The 16,256-nt window shown below is 36.1% G+C and overlaps 2 protein-coding genes across 3 annotated transcripts in view; one reads left to right on the top strand and one right to left on the bottom strand.

Moving 5' to 3' along the window:
* Positions 1 to 5,484, top strand: part of LOC134669455 (ATP synthase subunit b, mitochondrial) — a 98,394-nt gene extending 92,910 nt beyond the window's left edge. The window contains exons 2-7 of one of the 2 annotated variants that reach the window (XM_063527041.1): positions 358 to 432; positions 2,176 to 2,320; positions 2,821 to 3,019; positions 3,557 to 3,745; positions 4,531 to 4,629; positions 5,338 to 5,484. In XM_063527041.1, the coding sequence (XP_063383111.1) occupies positions 405 to 432; positions 2,176 to 2,320; positions 2,821 to 3,019; positions 3,557 to 3,745; positions 4,531 to 4,629; positions 5,338 to 5,415 (738 nt within the window). In that variant the 5' untranslated portion in view covers positions 358 to 404 and the 3' untranslated portion in view covers positions 5,416 to 5,484. Of the gene's footprint in view, positions 1 to 306; positions 433 to 2,175; positions 2,321 to 2,820; positions 3,020 to 3,556; positions 3,746 to 4,530; positions 4,630 to 5,337 lie in introns of those variants that run through there. The other variant, XM_063527034.1, reaches the window with a different exon arrangement.
* A 348-nt stretch (positions 5,485 to 5,832) lies between these two features.
* LOC134669046 (ras-like protein 2) lies at positions 5,833 to 16,221 on the bottom strand. The gene is made up of 4 exons (XM_063526575.1): positions 16,006 to 16,221; positions 15,699 to 15,786; positions 13,898 to 14,109; positions 5,833 to 10,748 (listed from the first exon to the last, which is right to left on the bottom strand). The coding sequence occupies exons 1-4, from the start codon at positions 16,108 to 16,110 to the stop codon at positions 10,554 to 10,556; spliced, it is 600 nt and encodes a 199-aa protein (XP_063382645.1). The 5' UTR covers positions 16,111 to 16,221; the 3' UTR covers positions 5,833 to 10,553.
* Positions 16,222 to 16,256: the final 35 nt, after the last annotated feature.

Here is a 16,256-nt window from a genome sequence, read left to right as displayed (position 1 = left end):
ATTTTCAGATATAAAATCATACGAAATACCAAATAAAAATAAATCAAAAACAATCAACCGCCCCCTAACGAATTCGGATATATTATGTCGTAGTTCATGTTATCTCGATTAATCGTTTCTATTCGATTATCAAAGTAATCGATACTGAAGATAGAAGAAAATTAATACTTTTTTTAGGTTTCAATGAAAGAAAAGCTCAGATCAAAAGTAAATTATTGGTAAAAGATACATTGATACTTTAATCCAAACATAGGTCTATCGATACTTAACACTTTTTTGATCTGTCACTTGTCTTTTTCGTCTACCTACTTGATATGTCGATGAAGTCGCAACACTAGCGCAAAGTACATTTTCGTGGTGGACTGTCGAAAATTATAAATTAATTTAGAAATACGCTATTAAATATGCTATCACGCGTAGCTTTGCGTTCAGGTATGTACATTTCAATTATATATTTCTGAACAGGCCTTGTAATAAAAAGAAAATATGATTTCAACCTTAACCCTAAGTTACGACGTTTATGTAATCACCGATTTGACAATTGACGATCGGTTTTACTTGTTTAATCTAATTTCAACTGATATTTTTAAGTTTTTGAAGTCACTGCGCTTAATTATGCGTCATTTTAGCATAATTCTTGTGTTGGAAATGTTTTGGACATCTTTAATTAAGTACTATAATATGTACCTATAGGTTATAACCTTACTGATATGCTTAACCAAGGATTTTATTCTCATACGTATCCTTCAACTGTACTTAACATCATACAAATTAACGTACACACGCTTAAAAATCTCTTACTGCCTTATATATTATAAATTCATTTAATCACAACCATTTAAACCATTATTAGAATCCACAGTATACACACATAAATTTGAGAGGAAAAGCTTTGAAATTGATAAATTAAATTAAACATTGCTAGATTAAAAAGTTGCCTTGCTTTTAAATGATATTAGTAGAGATAGCGGATGTCACAAGCAAAAAATCGAAAAAAAATGTCAGTGCTTTAATAAATAAAAAACCAGCCAAGGGCGAGTCGTACTCGCGTTCCAAGGGTTCCGTATATTACTTAATTTTAACAATGTATTTTTTATATGTGAAGCGCGAGTGAATTGCCTTTAAAAACCTGTAGGGGTCGGATCAAAAACTAAGGAATTTGCCCGACTCATGCTTGACTACATATTTCTAATAGGTTTTTTCTGTCATCTATAGGTAAAGACCAGTTTTATGTATTTTTTAAAAATTTTAGGCCCAGTAGTTTAGGAAATAAAGGGGGGGGATGGTCAATTTTTGACTATTTTCTTGAATTACTTATAAGCTGTTTGTTCTAAAATTATACAAAAAATATATTTAAGATTCTCACATTGAGCTCTTTCATTTGATATGTAACACAATATAGTTTGAAAAGCTTTATTATTTTCTCATTTACCCCCGTAAAGTGGCCCCCATGTTTAAAATCTATTTGTTTACGTTACATGTCCGTTTTTGGATCACAATCTTACATATGTGTACCAAATTTTAACTTAATTGGTCCAGTAGTTTTGGAGAAAATAGGCTGTGACAGACAGACAGACGCACAAGTGATCCTATAAGGGTTCCGTTTTTTCCTTTTGAGGTACGGAACCCTAAAACAATTGAAGTCATGTTAATGTAGTGAGTTCATTTATTTTCCGTTTTAATTAGTAGTAGTAGTAAAATACTTTATTGTACAAAAAGAAACATAAAACATGAACACATCATTAGTACAAAGGCGAACTTATCCCTTTCCTTTTCTTTTAATTCATTGTGTTAAAAGTATCTCAAGAGTATACATTTTATTTTATTCACCTTCTTCAAAAAAAAGGAGTTTCTCAGTTTGACCCGTTAAAACAATTTGCTTATAAAGTTTTTTCTAGACCTCTTCTTACTTACTCTATTCAAATAATTATCTTCTAACTTTTATAAAAACTAATTTTACCTATTATTGTTTAGCAGAAATCGGTGCACTGAAAGCAAAATAAAGTACTGTTAATCCTAACACATCAGAAACGTTCGGGAAATCCAGAGTCTACTGTGGACATTATAAAAGTTAACAATTTGGATATAGTTTGTTTAATACTTTCATTATACAAGTCCTATTAAAAATGACTAAACAAAGTTAAAAAAGGAAATATAATGTTTTTCTAATTGCAGCGGCGTCGCGACAGTCCGCATCCACCGCGCTGGTGGCCCGCAGCGCAGCCACCGATGTCTCCGGCGTGCGCGACGAGAAGAACTTCCCCAGGCCTGTGAGAGGCGAGCCCGGCAAGGTGCGCCTTGGCTTCATCCCAGAGGAATGGTTAGTATTGATTCTCGGCTCAATAGTCTAAAATATCTATGCTCTTTATTTGAACCTTAACCCTTAAATTCTCTGGCCCGAAGTAGAAGTTAAATAACTAAAAGTAGTAAATATCATCAGTTTCTGTATTTATGTTCAGTTTTCTAAACAGTCGCAAGGCAAGTCGGTACTTCAATAGACATGGCTTGCTGACCTATGCCCCAAAGTATAATGCCATATCCAAGTTTAGAAATTATGTATAATTTTAATTGGCAATATTGCTTGACTTTTCTTTTTTAATTTTCCTTTCGTGTGCGCATGAAGTTCTTACTACTGTAGTTATCCTTATTCTTGGGGACACCGGCTCAATGATAGAGAAAATCCGTTTCTATATGACCCAAAAAATTAACTCCAAGTACATAGGCGCATGGCACTGCATCCGATTCGCACGTCGTGCGAGTGCGATGTCGATATAATACGCGCATAGGGTTGTCTCTCACTAATCTAATCTACCATTCCAGGTTTCAGTTCTTCCACTCAAAGACCGGCGTGACCGGCCCCTACACCTTCGGCGTCGGCCTGGCCACATACCTCTGCAGCAAGGAGATCTATGTCATGGAACACGAGTACTACAGTGGTTTATCTCTGCTGGTCATGGTCTATGTCGCTGCCAAGAAGTTCGGACCCTCTATTGGAGCTTACTTGGACAAGGAAGTTGATGTAAGTTACTTTAACTATAATGATAGAATATGTTTAATAGTAACAATGTTCATGAAATTTATGAAAAATTGGTGACTGAAGAGACTGTGGAAAAATAGTAATTTAATAACAAAACCAACACAAAACGTATTATTGCAAAGTGTGAGATACGATACGACCATCAAATCTTCAAGAAAATTGCACCCCTCTAGTGTTGCAGGTGTCAATGGGCAACGTTAATTGCTTACCATCAGGCAATTTGTCTTTTCGTTTGCATACATCATAAACAAAAATCAATCACTTTAGAGTATTTCTATTAGAACCACCATCTTCTTCAACCTAGCGTTTTCCCGGCCTAGCGCCAGGCTCCGCTTTCCTGCTCAATCTTCTCCACATTTCCCGGTCTTCGGCATCCTCAGGTGTGAGATTGTTCTCTTCCATGGCCACTGTCACGACGTCCAGTCAGCGCTTCTTAGGCCTACCGCAGCCGCGTGATCTAGGGCCTAGGACAATGAGGATGAGGCATCATTAATACCACCATAAATAATATTTTTCCAGGCGATAGAGTCAGGCTGGAACGAGGGCCGCGCACAGACCATCGAGTCCCTGGAGAAGGCCATCGCCGAGGAGAAGAAGGCCCAGTGGCGCGCCGAGGGCCAGGAGCTGCTCGTGCAGGCCAAGAAGGAGAATGTGCTGCTGCAGCTCGAGGCCGCCTACAGGGAGCGCCTCATGAAGGCCTACTCTGAGGTACGTATAATTAGTATCATCATCTTCCTAGCGATAAATATCTGCGTGATCGAATCAGAAATGAGGAGATCCGTAAACGATGAACTAAAGTCACCGACATAGCCCACCGGATTAGCAAGCTGAAGTGGCAATGGGCAGGCCACATTGCGCGTAGAGAAGATGGCCGATGGGGTCCAAAAGTGCTCAAGTGGAGACCACGGACCAGCAAGCGCAGCGTAGGACGTCCACCCACAAGATGGACGGACGACCATTGTTAAGGCCGCCGGAAGACGCTGGTTGCGGGTCGCTTCCAACCGGTACGAATGGAGGTCCAAGGGGGAGGCCTATGTTCAGCAGTGGACGTCTTATGGCCGAGATGATGATGATGATCTTCCTAGCGCTGCCCCAACTTTTTGCCACGACTCATGGAGCCTCTGGTCTGCTTAGCATCTAATCCCTAATTGGCAAAAGCTCTAGTTTTTACGGAAGCAACTGCCATCTGACCTTCCAACCCAGAGTGAAAACTACATATGCCTTATTGGAATTAGTCCCGTGTCCTGACGATTTCCCTTCACCGAAAAGTGACCATCGCCAAGAATAAAGCTTACCAGTGCGCTCAGGACTACATTGAGGCATAATATAAGAAGTCCATCTCATAGGAACACAGTAAAAGACTAATTTTTCGATATTAATTTCAAAATTATGGACAGTCTCCTAAGACCATTCTCATTATTCTGGACTTGGACACCTTGGTCACCTTTCGAATATGACATCTAGTTTAACTAACATAATATTAAATATTCCAGGTGAAACGCCGCCTGGACTACCAGCTGGAGAAGTCCAACGTGGAGAGGCGTCTGGCGCAGAAACACATGGTTGACTGGATCGTGTCCAACGTTACCAAGGTATGAACGTCAAAACGATGTGTTATAGTTTGTAGATTTCTAACTGGCCCCGACGGCTAATCCTTTGTCTATTGTTAAGTAAAACCGCACGTGCCACAACCACCTGCATAAAAAATCGTTCGTTCACTTTACCCAGGTCATTGAATTACAACTCCTATGGTAATTGCAATAAGATTCAAAATGAACTAATGGATAAATATTTTGTTAGGATGTGTGTGGCCCGTTCAACTCGCCGGCACTCGGTACTACGGTTACCGAGTGCCGGCGAGTCGAACGCTACAGAACCAGTCTAAAATGTGTCATTGAGATGCGTAACAAAGGCGCGTTATTGGAGAGCGCACCTACACTGGTTTTTTGGGCGTTGGACTGCTAGCCCGCGCTCAGGTGCCAAATTAGAATAGTTTAGACCCTTTTTTGCAGGTAAGTAGCACGTGCTGTTTTACTTAACAATAGACAAAGGAATAGCCGTCGGGGCCTATTAGAAATCTAGAAACTATAGCAACTTAGTATGCGTTAATTTTATGGACTTGCTTTAGCGTGCTTAAATATAAATAAATAAATAAAATCGTCAAAAATAGATGACGTAATTTATGAACGCCAAGCACGTCTAAGGACGCCAAGCACGTAGAATTCATTAGTTGTTGTTAATGCCACTGGTCCTAGGTATTATTGAATATGTACCTGATGTAACAAACTCCCGTGTTGCAGGCCATCACCCCCGACCAGGAGAAGGCGACCCTGGACCGCTGCATCGCCGACCTGGCCGCGCTCGCCGCCCGGAAGTAGATATAGTAGGCTTGTAAATTTATTTAATGTGGATATTGAGGATGTATTGAGTAAAGAGATCAGTTATTATGAAGGACTTTTATTATATACCAGACAAACCATCCATCCATCCTTTATTTGAAGGCGAAATAGACTTTCATTCATAGTAATTTCTATAAAAAAAAATGTGAGGTCAATAGGGAAGGACAATTTACGCACACACTTGCATTTCACTTTTGGTCGCACTTTTGAAGATTGACAGTTGTTCTGTTTCATGCTAATTCTATGGTCACCACGCTCAGTTTTCATGCCAAGTGCTACGTCAAGTATGGAGCTTATAGGAATATGTATGCATTCTTAGGTATCGTCAAGTTGTGCAAAGTTAGCGTGGCCAGTCTATCAATTATACACAGGGAACTGAGAAATAATAAAAGAGCATGTTATTGCCGTGTTTATTAGGTACAATACATTAGCTGGACAACATTAACGGTTTAGTCGGGAGACCCTTAACATCTGACCCCCTAATACCTTCAGTATTATCTGACACAACGAAGCCCGCAAAAATGTATGACCTTCGTTGTACAAGATATTATTGCAGGTTATAACAACAACATACTCTAATGATCAAGTGGTTTACAATTGTAAACCTTGAATTTTTAAACCTTTGACCGTCAAATTGATGCGCGCGACTACATCCCAATATCAATCTTCATGCGTTTTGACAAGGTGCACGATGACGCACCGTACACGATAGGCGTGGCGGTCGAAGGGTTAACAAACGAAAAGCTCACAAGGCATTTTGAATGTGCTGCTGTTAGTACGGTAACGTTTCTCGACATAACTCATTGGTCTCTTTTTAACAACGTATGAATGAGAGGGACAAATGGACAATGTCGAAAAAGGTCCGAATAAGGGATTTTTCTCTTACAATCGATGCTTACAAACGCTATTAGTAATAACAATACATTCCATTTATTTCCTTTTAAGGAAATAATTGCGCAAATTAAATTAATCAATTATGACTCCAGTAAAAGGTCGATTCACAATACAATTTCAGACATACCTACCCCTACTTATCATTATGTAAAACAAAGTTAGCAAAACTATCTCATTTTACTACATTATCTAAAAAATATAGAACCAATTAAGCATAAGGCTGAACTTCGATGTTTTTTTAATAACTAAGTAAAATAGAATAGCCTAAATTCGCCCACAATTAAATGATTCCATTGTTACGAAAATTAATCACACACATGTGTATGTACATACATAGACATAACTGTCAAATAATGGCATCAACGAAGTATTTCGTTTGTCAAATTGCAGTGAATCCACCTTTCATAAACAATTTAAATTATTTTGTTTACTTATTGACAATTCTCATAATAACAATAGATAAGAAACACACTAACAAGTATTATGCGTAATGCGAATGATTCAGAATTGCATTTGGACTGACACTAACGTGTCTTGTACTTAAGTAAACGTAATAGTATTGAGTAAGTAAATCACAACAAAAACAATACTGGTTTAATAAGAGGCATTATTGATAGGTATTAATAAATATAACAAAGAAAATATCGCACTCAAATAGTGCCACTGTCACTCCATGCGATTTAAAAACGCCCTATCGATGAAATATAATTAATAATAATATTTTGTCTCATAGCTTGGCTATGGTGACATATGTCACTTTACCAAGTTATGTGAAAAATACTATAATCAAATTCAGATCTTATATGAATTTTGAATTGTGACACTATTCATTGCAATAAAAATAAAAAAATACTCACAAACAAAACCCGGATGCCAAGTGTGTTAGGGCCTGCTAACTTTAGGTAAAATTATTAAAAATCCATTACATTAAAACGTGCCAAACGAAATGTGTTTGTAATTAAATGATTTTTAGGAATTTATTTTTACTTCCAAAAAATGCTATTTCAAAAATTAGACTGTTACACTATAGGTATAGTTAGTATAAAATTATATTTGTTAAACTATTGTAGAAGTCATATCTATTGTAGAGAAACTATGCACTTCGGCACCATTGGCAGTGTGTTAGCTCACCTATTTACTACGATATCATCAAACAGATTAGACATGTTTAGACACACAATTTGGTTAAATAGGTAATTTAATTCTGCAGTCTAATTATGTATGGTCAAATTCAAAACAAGTAATATTATCTAATAGGCTTCAATTCGCCTAATAATGATTCCATTGCGTAACGAAATATATATTAACAATACGATTAATTTGCGTTACATAATGGAGTCGGATAAATTATCGACGAAAGGACTCCGTTACTAGGTTTCTTATTTCCTCAATTTACCGTTACCGTAAGTATTAGAATAAATATTTTGGGACCTTTCACATCAATCATATAATTCCCTAACATTGTTTACACATACATATATATACAAGCTTGTAGTTAAAATATTCAAGTTACTGTAAAAACTACTACAAACGTTAAAATGATTGTAAAACCGTATCAAAATTTGTGCACCACAAACCGCACAGCAAAAGCCCGAACCAATAAATACAACGTTACAAAAATATATTTATTGTATATCTCTTTACAAAACAACTACAAAATGTGCATCCTATTATGTAATTATTGTTATGCTGGCTCAAAACTGACACTGATCTTTTAAATATATTCCCGTCATTAAATTATTTTAAAATAAATAAACACAAGTAGGGCGTTCCGCGAGAAATACGTATATGTAAAGCTGTTGCTTTGTATGGCAGCTATATCAATGAAATCCGTAAAGCTCGAAAATATACTGCCAATTTACTAGCCAAGTCATAAAATATTACAACACCCAATACCGTTTTCTCTGCATTTTCAGAAGTATTATAATAATGGTGTTATGTAAGCGACACTCTCATGGAATGCCCTAAATCACGTTTATATTTTTTAAGCAAATATAATTTGTGTCGTTCGCGTCAAACACATTTCAAGTTCTCACTAATATTTAAATATTTTCTGGATTTTCAAAATAATTCAATTATTCAGATCAGACAGTTAAAAGAAACAGTGTCCAGGGTTTCAGCCGTTGAACATCGAATTACAAGACTACAGCTAGCTAATATTAAAATACCGAAAAACTGTTAATAACAAAATACATAAACATTAGTATTTGGTTTACAAACATTCGGGGGACGTCCTAGTTTTGTTACTGATTTTCTTAGTATTAAACTTAATAATGGGACAACAACTTAATAATGGGAGAGAATAGTTATTTACATACATCAAGGGACGTAAAAGTAAAAAATACCTTAGACTCTTGATACGTGATTGAAAGTCTTCTTTATTTAAATGGCCCAGGCCGGACAGCACAGGGTGACATGAAACTAAGGAGTAAATGCAACTATGGGTTTATTACGTTTGTTTGCTATTTCTCGAATACGATTGGTCGAAACGCCCTGTTACGTTTTACGCGTACTTCCAAGTAGCTCAAGTTATTGTCACAAGATGAGGAGCTCTTATAAATTCACGTAGTTTAAAAAAAGAACTCAAATAGACAATAGCCCCATAGTCGCTTTAGCCCGGTCCACCTTACTTACTATATCCACGCTTATTTCAGTAGTCGGTATAAACAATTTTTAACTTTTTTTTCTAATTTTACCCTTCTTCGGTGATAAATTGGGATCAAATCCCATAGACAAAATGACTCGAAAATGTATAAAGATATACTGCTAAAAGCTAAGTCGATAATGTTAGCACCGCCTTCATATAGCGCTAATTAAATGTATACGACCATTATATGAGTTTAATTGATAAGAGATGAAAATTAAAATATAACACTATCATATCAAAAGCTTAGGTACAAACAGTATAAAATTTAGTAAGTTCCATTGTGTAACGAAATTTGTATGTAAAATTTTTGCTACACAATAGCTATATCTTTTTGACAAACATACGCCTTATGCAACCTTAAATTCGGTATATCTAAATGGCCGTATACATTAACAATACAGCAAAATAACTGTTAAAATTAAAGCCTTAATTTTAAAGCGATATTTGGTGTTCTTTTCTCTCAGTAGAAATTTGAAGTATGGCACTAGTAAAAGAAATATAGCACCACTAAAATAATATATGGAAAAATAACAACAAAAATGTAATTGATGCATTGTAATTATTTTTTACTCCTAATATTTGAAACAATAAATGCATCCACCAACAAATCATAACTATCCCGTAATAAAGCTTAAGAACAACCTAAATAAAATAAGAATAAATACCTAGACTTATATAGTCTATGCTTTAAAAAAATGTAAAGAGTAAAAAAACAAATCTCACGGAACAAAAAATAAATATTAAATATTGTGATATAAAAATATGTTTTACATGTTCAGATTATTAGAGGTACAGTTCTGTTTAGCTAGATATATAGTGTACAGTGAGCATCAATAGTAGCGTATGAAATAACGCGTATAAAGTATTTGCCACCCCCGATTACTTTCCGCATTCGTAATATGCTCTATGTCTATAGAGACATCTCTTTTTGTCAAGTTATGAGAGAATGGTAGATGCTTTTCACGCGTAATCTGATCCGCTACTTTAGAATTTTTGATACTGACTGCACGGTCATATATGTAACTCTATAAACCTGAACAAAGGTTTTAAGGGCAAACATGACAGCTAGCTAGTCTCATTTATTCCTAATTTACTGTTAAGTCTTAGCTTTGCTGTTAATTAAATTCATAATGATATTAATGATCTTTCTTTTATCGTTTCTTTCACAATTAGATTGATTTAAATTTTGTTGTGTTAAATCTTATATTACGATTAATTAGTAGTAAATAAGTTTTCATTTCGAACCGATCTTTCGTATAATACCGAGCCTCAACATCGCTAAAATAATGGAGCCATTTCTTGAAATTGAACACAGTTAAAAGTTATCGTAAAAATTTAATTGATTCCTTTGTGTAACGAAATCTAACTATATGTATGACTAATCGTTACACAAATGAAACAATTAAATTGTAATCAATTTAAACATGTACGTGTACGGAATTTCCCGCAGACGGATTTGGCTGCATTGACTTACAAAAAAATAAACTTCAAATTTAAATATACTCAATAAACTGGTGTTCTAACCTTGACTTCCAGCAAAGACTTAACAGCATCTGAACACAAAACCTTACGTACGTTACAAAATTGCGCATTTCTTGCTCTTCTTGCCGTGCTCGGCCTTGATGTGGACTCTCTCGGCCTCCTGGAAGCGGCGGACGAGGCGCACGAGCTCGTGGAAGGCCTGGTCGACGTTCATGCGGGCCTTGGCGCTGCACTCGATGTATGGCACTTTGAGCTGGCGGGAGAGGGCTTGGGCCTCTTCTAGTGATACCTGTAAGAGAGACCATGAATTATACTTGGTCTTATTGTCATTATTGTCTTAAATCTGACGTTTCAGCTGGAATTAAGAAACCAAGTTTCAGTTGGAAGTGGAAACGTCGGATTTAATGTAAAAATGAAATTATATCGCGGTAGATCCGTTCATATAATTAAATTGGTGTACAAAATGCGAGTTTTAAAGTGTTAAATAAATAATCTTTATAGTGTTGTCCCAGTTTTTTTGCCAAAGCTCATAGGAGTATGAGGGCGGCTCGGTTCGCCAACTAGAAAAAAAAATATAATATTTAAAACTTTCGCGTTTTGAATACATATTAACTCACATTATAGACTATATAATTCGCGTTAGACCCGTCTATAATGTGAGTTAATAGAAAAAAAAATATCCCACAATTTCCATACGTTATTCGTTCCTTCAATTCGGTTACCGTCATCTAAGTATGACATACGGAAACCTCGGAAAGCAAATCTCATTTGACATGAAAAATAGCGAACATGAAGTTGACAGGCGAATCAAGATCACGTGGAACAAATTCTGGAGCCAAAAAGAAATACTGAAGAGCACAATTCCTATTAAATTTAAAAAGAAAATCATGGACTCTTGTTTACTACCATCGCTCACGTACGCCGCGCAAACCTGGAAATTTACCAAAAATATTAAAAACAAAATAATTACATGCCAAAGAAGTATGGAAAGGAGTATGACAAATATTAGAAAAATCCAGAAAATCAAGCACAGTATTATCAGATCCAAAACTAACGTGATAGACGCGCTCAAATACGCAAAAAAACAAAAATGGAGATGGGCAGGACATGTCGCCAGGATGAAGTCCAATAGACGGGCAAAACAAGTAACGACATGGCCAGGACCACCAGGAAAGCGTAACAGCGGCAAACCATACACGCGATGGTCAGACGAGATAGTAAAAGTCGCAGGGACAAACTGGATACAAATAGCACAGGCAGAATAGATCCGACTGGCTTACTCTGGAGGAGGCCTTTACCTGAGAGGGGATTCTTGCTTAATTCACCTATTCAATTACACAAACGGGTCTACCGCGATATAATTTCATTGTTTTTACCTTTAATTCCGACGTTTCAGCTGAGTTGCATCAGCTGTGGTCACGGAAAGACTGACGTCCCAACAAATGTCAACGGAGATATTAATAAAACAACACTAAACTACCCGAAATTAGTTTATAAAATTAAATTAGTTGTGCCGTGGACAATAAACATTAAACTTTAACGGGTAGCTGCAATTTCTTTGTCTACCCCGAACATTTTTATAAACTAATTTCGGGTAGTTTAGTGTTGTTTTATTAATATCTCCGTTGACATTTGTTGGGACGTCAGTCTTTCCGTGACCACAGCTGATGCAACTCAGCTGAAACGTCGGAATTAAAGGTAAAAACAATGAAATTATATCGCGGTAGACCCGTTTGTGTAATTGAATATGTGTACAAAACGCGAGAGTTTAAAGTGTTATAATTCACCTAGTAAAAAAAAAACAAATAACAACATAAGTGACCAAACATTTACTAAAACTGACTATTAGAAAACATTTAATAAATTGTATTGTAAATTGAATTCACGTTTGACATTGTAATATGCAAGAAATAAAAGGCTTTTTTATTTTATTTTATTTAAGTATGACATACCGACGTCTATGAATTTTGGCAACGGAATGTAAATAAAAATCTTTGGACATTTTTCCTAACCATAGGGGAGTGACGATAATTTAAAAATATTAAGTGTATTATTATTTCCTGTAAGAACATACCAATAATATGTGACGTTCCACGGGTAAAGGTACCTTATGGCGGTCGGCGCTTACGCTATTATTAACGACGCTCCAATACGAATGCGGTGCTACGTGACGTAAGCGCCGACCGCCATAAGGTACCTTTTCCCGTGGAACGTCACATATAACTTTATAACTGCAATTTTGAGTTATGTCACATTAATGGTATACGTGACATCGACATTTACGACTCATAAAACATTTACGCCAACTCCAGCGTTCTCGGGACGGTGTAAACATGAATACACAACAAATTCATTTTGAATCCTACACTGCTTCTTGTTACAGTCTGCTGCTTCGGAATACGGTTTATATTTGCTTGTTTATAAAACGTTGTCGTCATAAAGTTTACTATACTGGTCACAAAACATGTCAAACTCGAAAATAAAACTGGACTTTCTACTCTATTATTCAAAGCATTTAGTATGTAGGCAAGAATAATCGTTTTTAGGGTTCCGTACCCAAAGGGTAAACGGGACCCTATTACTAAGACTCCGCTGTCCGTCCGTCTGTCACCAGGCTGTATCTCACGAACCGTGATAGCTAGACAGTTGAAATTTTCACAGATGATGTATTTCTGTTGCCGCTATAGCAACAAATACTAAAAAGTACGGAACCCTCGGTGGGCGAGTCCGACTCGCACTTGTCCGGTTTTTAAATTTAACCAATCACCAAGGGCCTCAAGCGACACACTCCGAATGAAGACAATGACAGGCCTACATTGAGTCATACTGCGTCATATAGGGAGAACGTATGACGTATTACAGGACGAACTTGAAGAAAAACAAATACATTATTCACCCATGTGTTCGTGTTTAGATGAACTACTGGGCAAACCAAACAATTGAGTATTACATCATATACATTATTCGGGGATTCCCTGGTTAAAGTAAGGGATTTAATGTATTTATACCTAATGTGTATTTAGTGCACTAACTATGTAAATTTGAACTCTTGCAGCGGCTGTTTTGATGGTGATCATATTTTAGCTCATTCAAGAGTTTCAAGTATGCAAGCATGAATTTTAAATTTTTGAACATACCTAAGTAAAGGATCTAATTGAACTTTAATTCCACAATTTTTTTATATACTTAATGAAAATAAGTCAATACATATTACGCGGATAGGTTCAAAAAACGGGTGAAATGAAACCTTGTAACTGCCTAAAATAAGTCTTTATTCGTCCATATTTAATTGATACCTTTGTGTAACGAAAAATAGTTCAATTAATTTTCGTTACACAAAAAATTTGACGAACACTAGTTGTAAAGACGATGACGTGACTTTTTTTTTCAAAATTCCATAGAAATATTAAACGTTTTATTAAAAGGTTAGTTTCTTACCACTCTCTGCGCCTCCAGATCAGCTTTGTTCCCCACCATGAGCATGGGGAACTCGTCCCGGTCCTTGACGCGGAGGATCTGCTTGTGGAACTTGTACAGCTCGTCGAAGCTGGAGTGTTCGGCCACGGAGAACACCAGGAGGAAGCCCTCGCCTGAGCGCATGTACTGTTCGCGCATCGCGGAGAACTCCTCCTGACCCGCCGTGTCCAGGACTGTAATCAAAGTTTTTAATTTAATTGACCGAGTGAGCGCGAAGCGTCGTATTTCGTTTGCTCGACTATTCTCCTCTACAGGTCGCATTTCTGAAACGATTCTCGTGATATTTTGTGAGCAGGTTAAAGGTTCATATGTAATTTTTTGGTCTATATAGGTCTACATATTAACTCACATTTATAGACAGGTCTATCGCGAATTTATTTTTAGACCTGTCTATGTGAGTTAATATTAATATGTGTTCAAAACTCGAAAGTTTTAAATACTATATAGGTCTGTTATACAGGATGGCGATTTGGGTTGGTCCCATAGTAAAACTTGCTCAGTATAATTCCAAAACCTCCCTAGCAAAGGGAATGCACTTATTTTTTAGCCACTCTGTAAATAAATAAAATTAAAATAAAAAGCCTTTATTGTTAATCTTAGTTTAAATAACAAGATTTTTGTTAGTATGCCTAAGAACTCATTATTACTAACAGAATTTACTAACTCATATACTATACACGGTGTAACATGAGGAAACCAAACATCCTGTACCTAGATACTAATAGAAATAAAAAGCGTAACTAAATCATCGAAGATAGTAACTTGAAATAGTAAAAATGGGATTGAAATGTTATAACAACTATGATGGAGAAAGTTAAGGGTGCAGGCTATTAGAATACACAATGCGACAGAAAACTTTATTTATTCAAGTAAGATAACAATCAAAGACCATTTTGTTACCAGTTATCTTGTCATCTCAACTAATATAAACTGATACCTTATCAACTGTCTGAGATAACATCTATAAATACTCTTATTCAATTGGAGACCAGACTATTTTATGAGCTCCAGTTATTTCATAAAAACGGCAACACTCTTAACTGTCCATCTGTGGACCTTATTACAAAAGACATAAGGTCCACCAATGGATAGTTTACAGTGTGGGTGATGGTACAATACTCTGAATGTCAGGCTAATAGTTGATGGTTAAATAACAGTACTAATTACGAGAATGATGAGTTTAATATAATGTGCACGTAATTTAGTCATTAACCCCCTGTCTGAGTATGATAAGGACCAAATTATTAGATATTTTGATTTTTTATTTTTCTGATCTATACAGCAGAATTAACATTTAACCAATGATTTATTACAACCACACACTTATGAAATATTAAATTATTAACTAAAGAATGGGTTACAATGAGTGACTAAATTATTGTTAAGTAATGGAAAAGGATATAAGGAGGAACTTAAGAAAAATAACTTTACAATTTAACAAGGATTTACTTGTGTTAACAATTTTTAAATCAGTAGCTAATGTGAACAGATGTCATATCATTGTTTCATTGAAAAGTACTCTTTTTTAGTTATTAAATTTGAACTACAACTAACCATTCTTTATAACATATTATATTCTGAAATCATTGGTAAATAAATACTAATAAGGAAACTTTACTACAGAAAGTATATACTTGTGTTCTGCCCACAAAATACATAACTGCATACATTGACAACAGCCATGACACACTGCCGAGTGCCGCCCAAACATAAAACGGTCAGGCCAATGATCCAAAAACAATAAAAATTATATTCTACTCACTGTCCAATTTCGCGGGAATATCGTCTATCACGCATTGCTTCGTGTAGCTGTCTTCAATCGTAGGGTCGTAGTCAGTCACGAAGTAGCTCTAGAAAAAAAAACAGGGCACTTTAAGACCACTTGAACAGTGGGCGGCGTCTTTGAGATTGGACCTTGACATACACTTTGTGTCATAACTGAAGGAATTGGAGCAAAATCAGGACTTTCGGCGGCTTCAATTAAGGTTGATGAGTCAAAGTTGCAAAGTAGATTCTAAGAATAGTAAATATCTTGTTTGGAGACCTTGATTAACCTATTACGGTTTTACCTGGATAAATTGTATAGTGATAGCACTTTTCCCAACACCACCACCGCCCACGACGACTAGTTTATACGTCTGCGCTTGATTAGGTCTATCTCCTGGCCGAGACATTTTGTACAATTATTAGAAAACAAGTATTTTAACACAAATATGGTCCGATTGATCCTTCGCTGACGGTCACGGATGACACAAGCGACGGAATTTGCACGGCACTACTTGACAGATTGTTCGGATCATAAACAGAAAATGTATAAAAA

This window comes from Cydia fagiglandana, chromosome 1 (assembly GCF_963556715.1).
Source record: "Cydia fagiglandana chromosome 1, ilCydFagi1.1, whole genome shotgun sequence".
Lineage (NCBI taxonomy): Eukaryota > Metazoa > Arthropoda > Insecta > Lepidoptera > Tortricidae > Cydia > Cydia fagiglandana.
This window is presented reverse-complemented; position numbering and strand designations above follow the sequence as displayed.

Excerpts from the sequence above, each read along its gene's own strand:
- LOC134669046 (XM_063526575.1), bottom strand. The coding sequence starts at position 16,110 with ATGTCTCGGCCAGGAGATAGACCTAATCAAGCGCAGACGTATAAACTA. Across the intron at positions 15,787-16,005 it reads TCACTATACAATTTATCCAG|AGCTACTTCGTGACTGACTA; the intron begins GTAAAACCGTAA and ends TTTTTTTTCTAG. Across the intron at positions 10,749-13,897 it reads ATCTGGAGGCGCAGAGAGTG|GTATCACTAGAAGAGGCCCA; the intron begins GTAAGAAACTAA and ends TCTCTCTTACAG.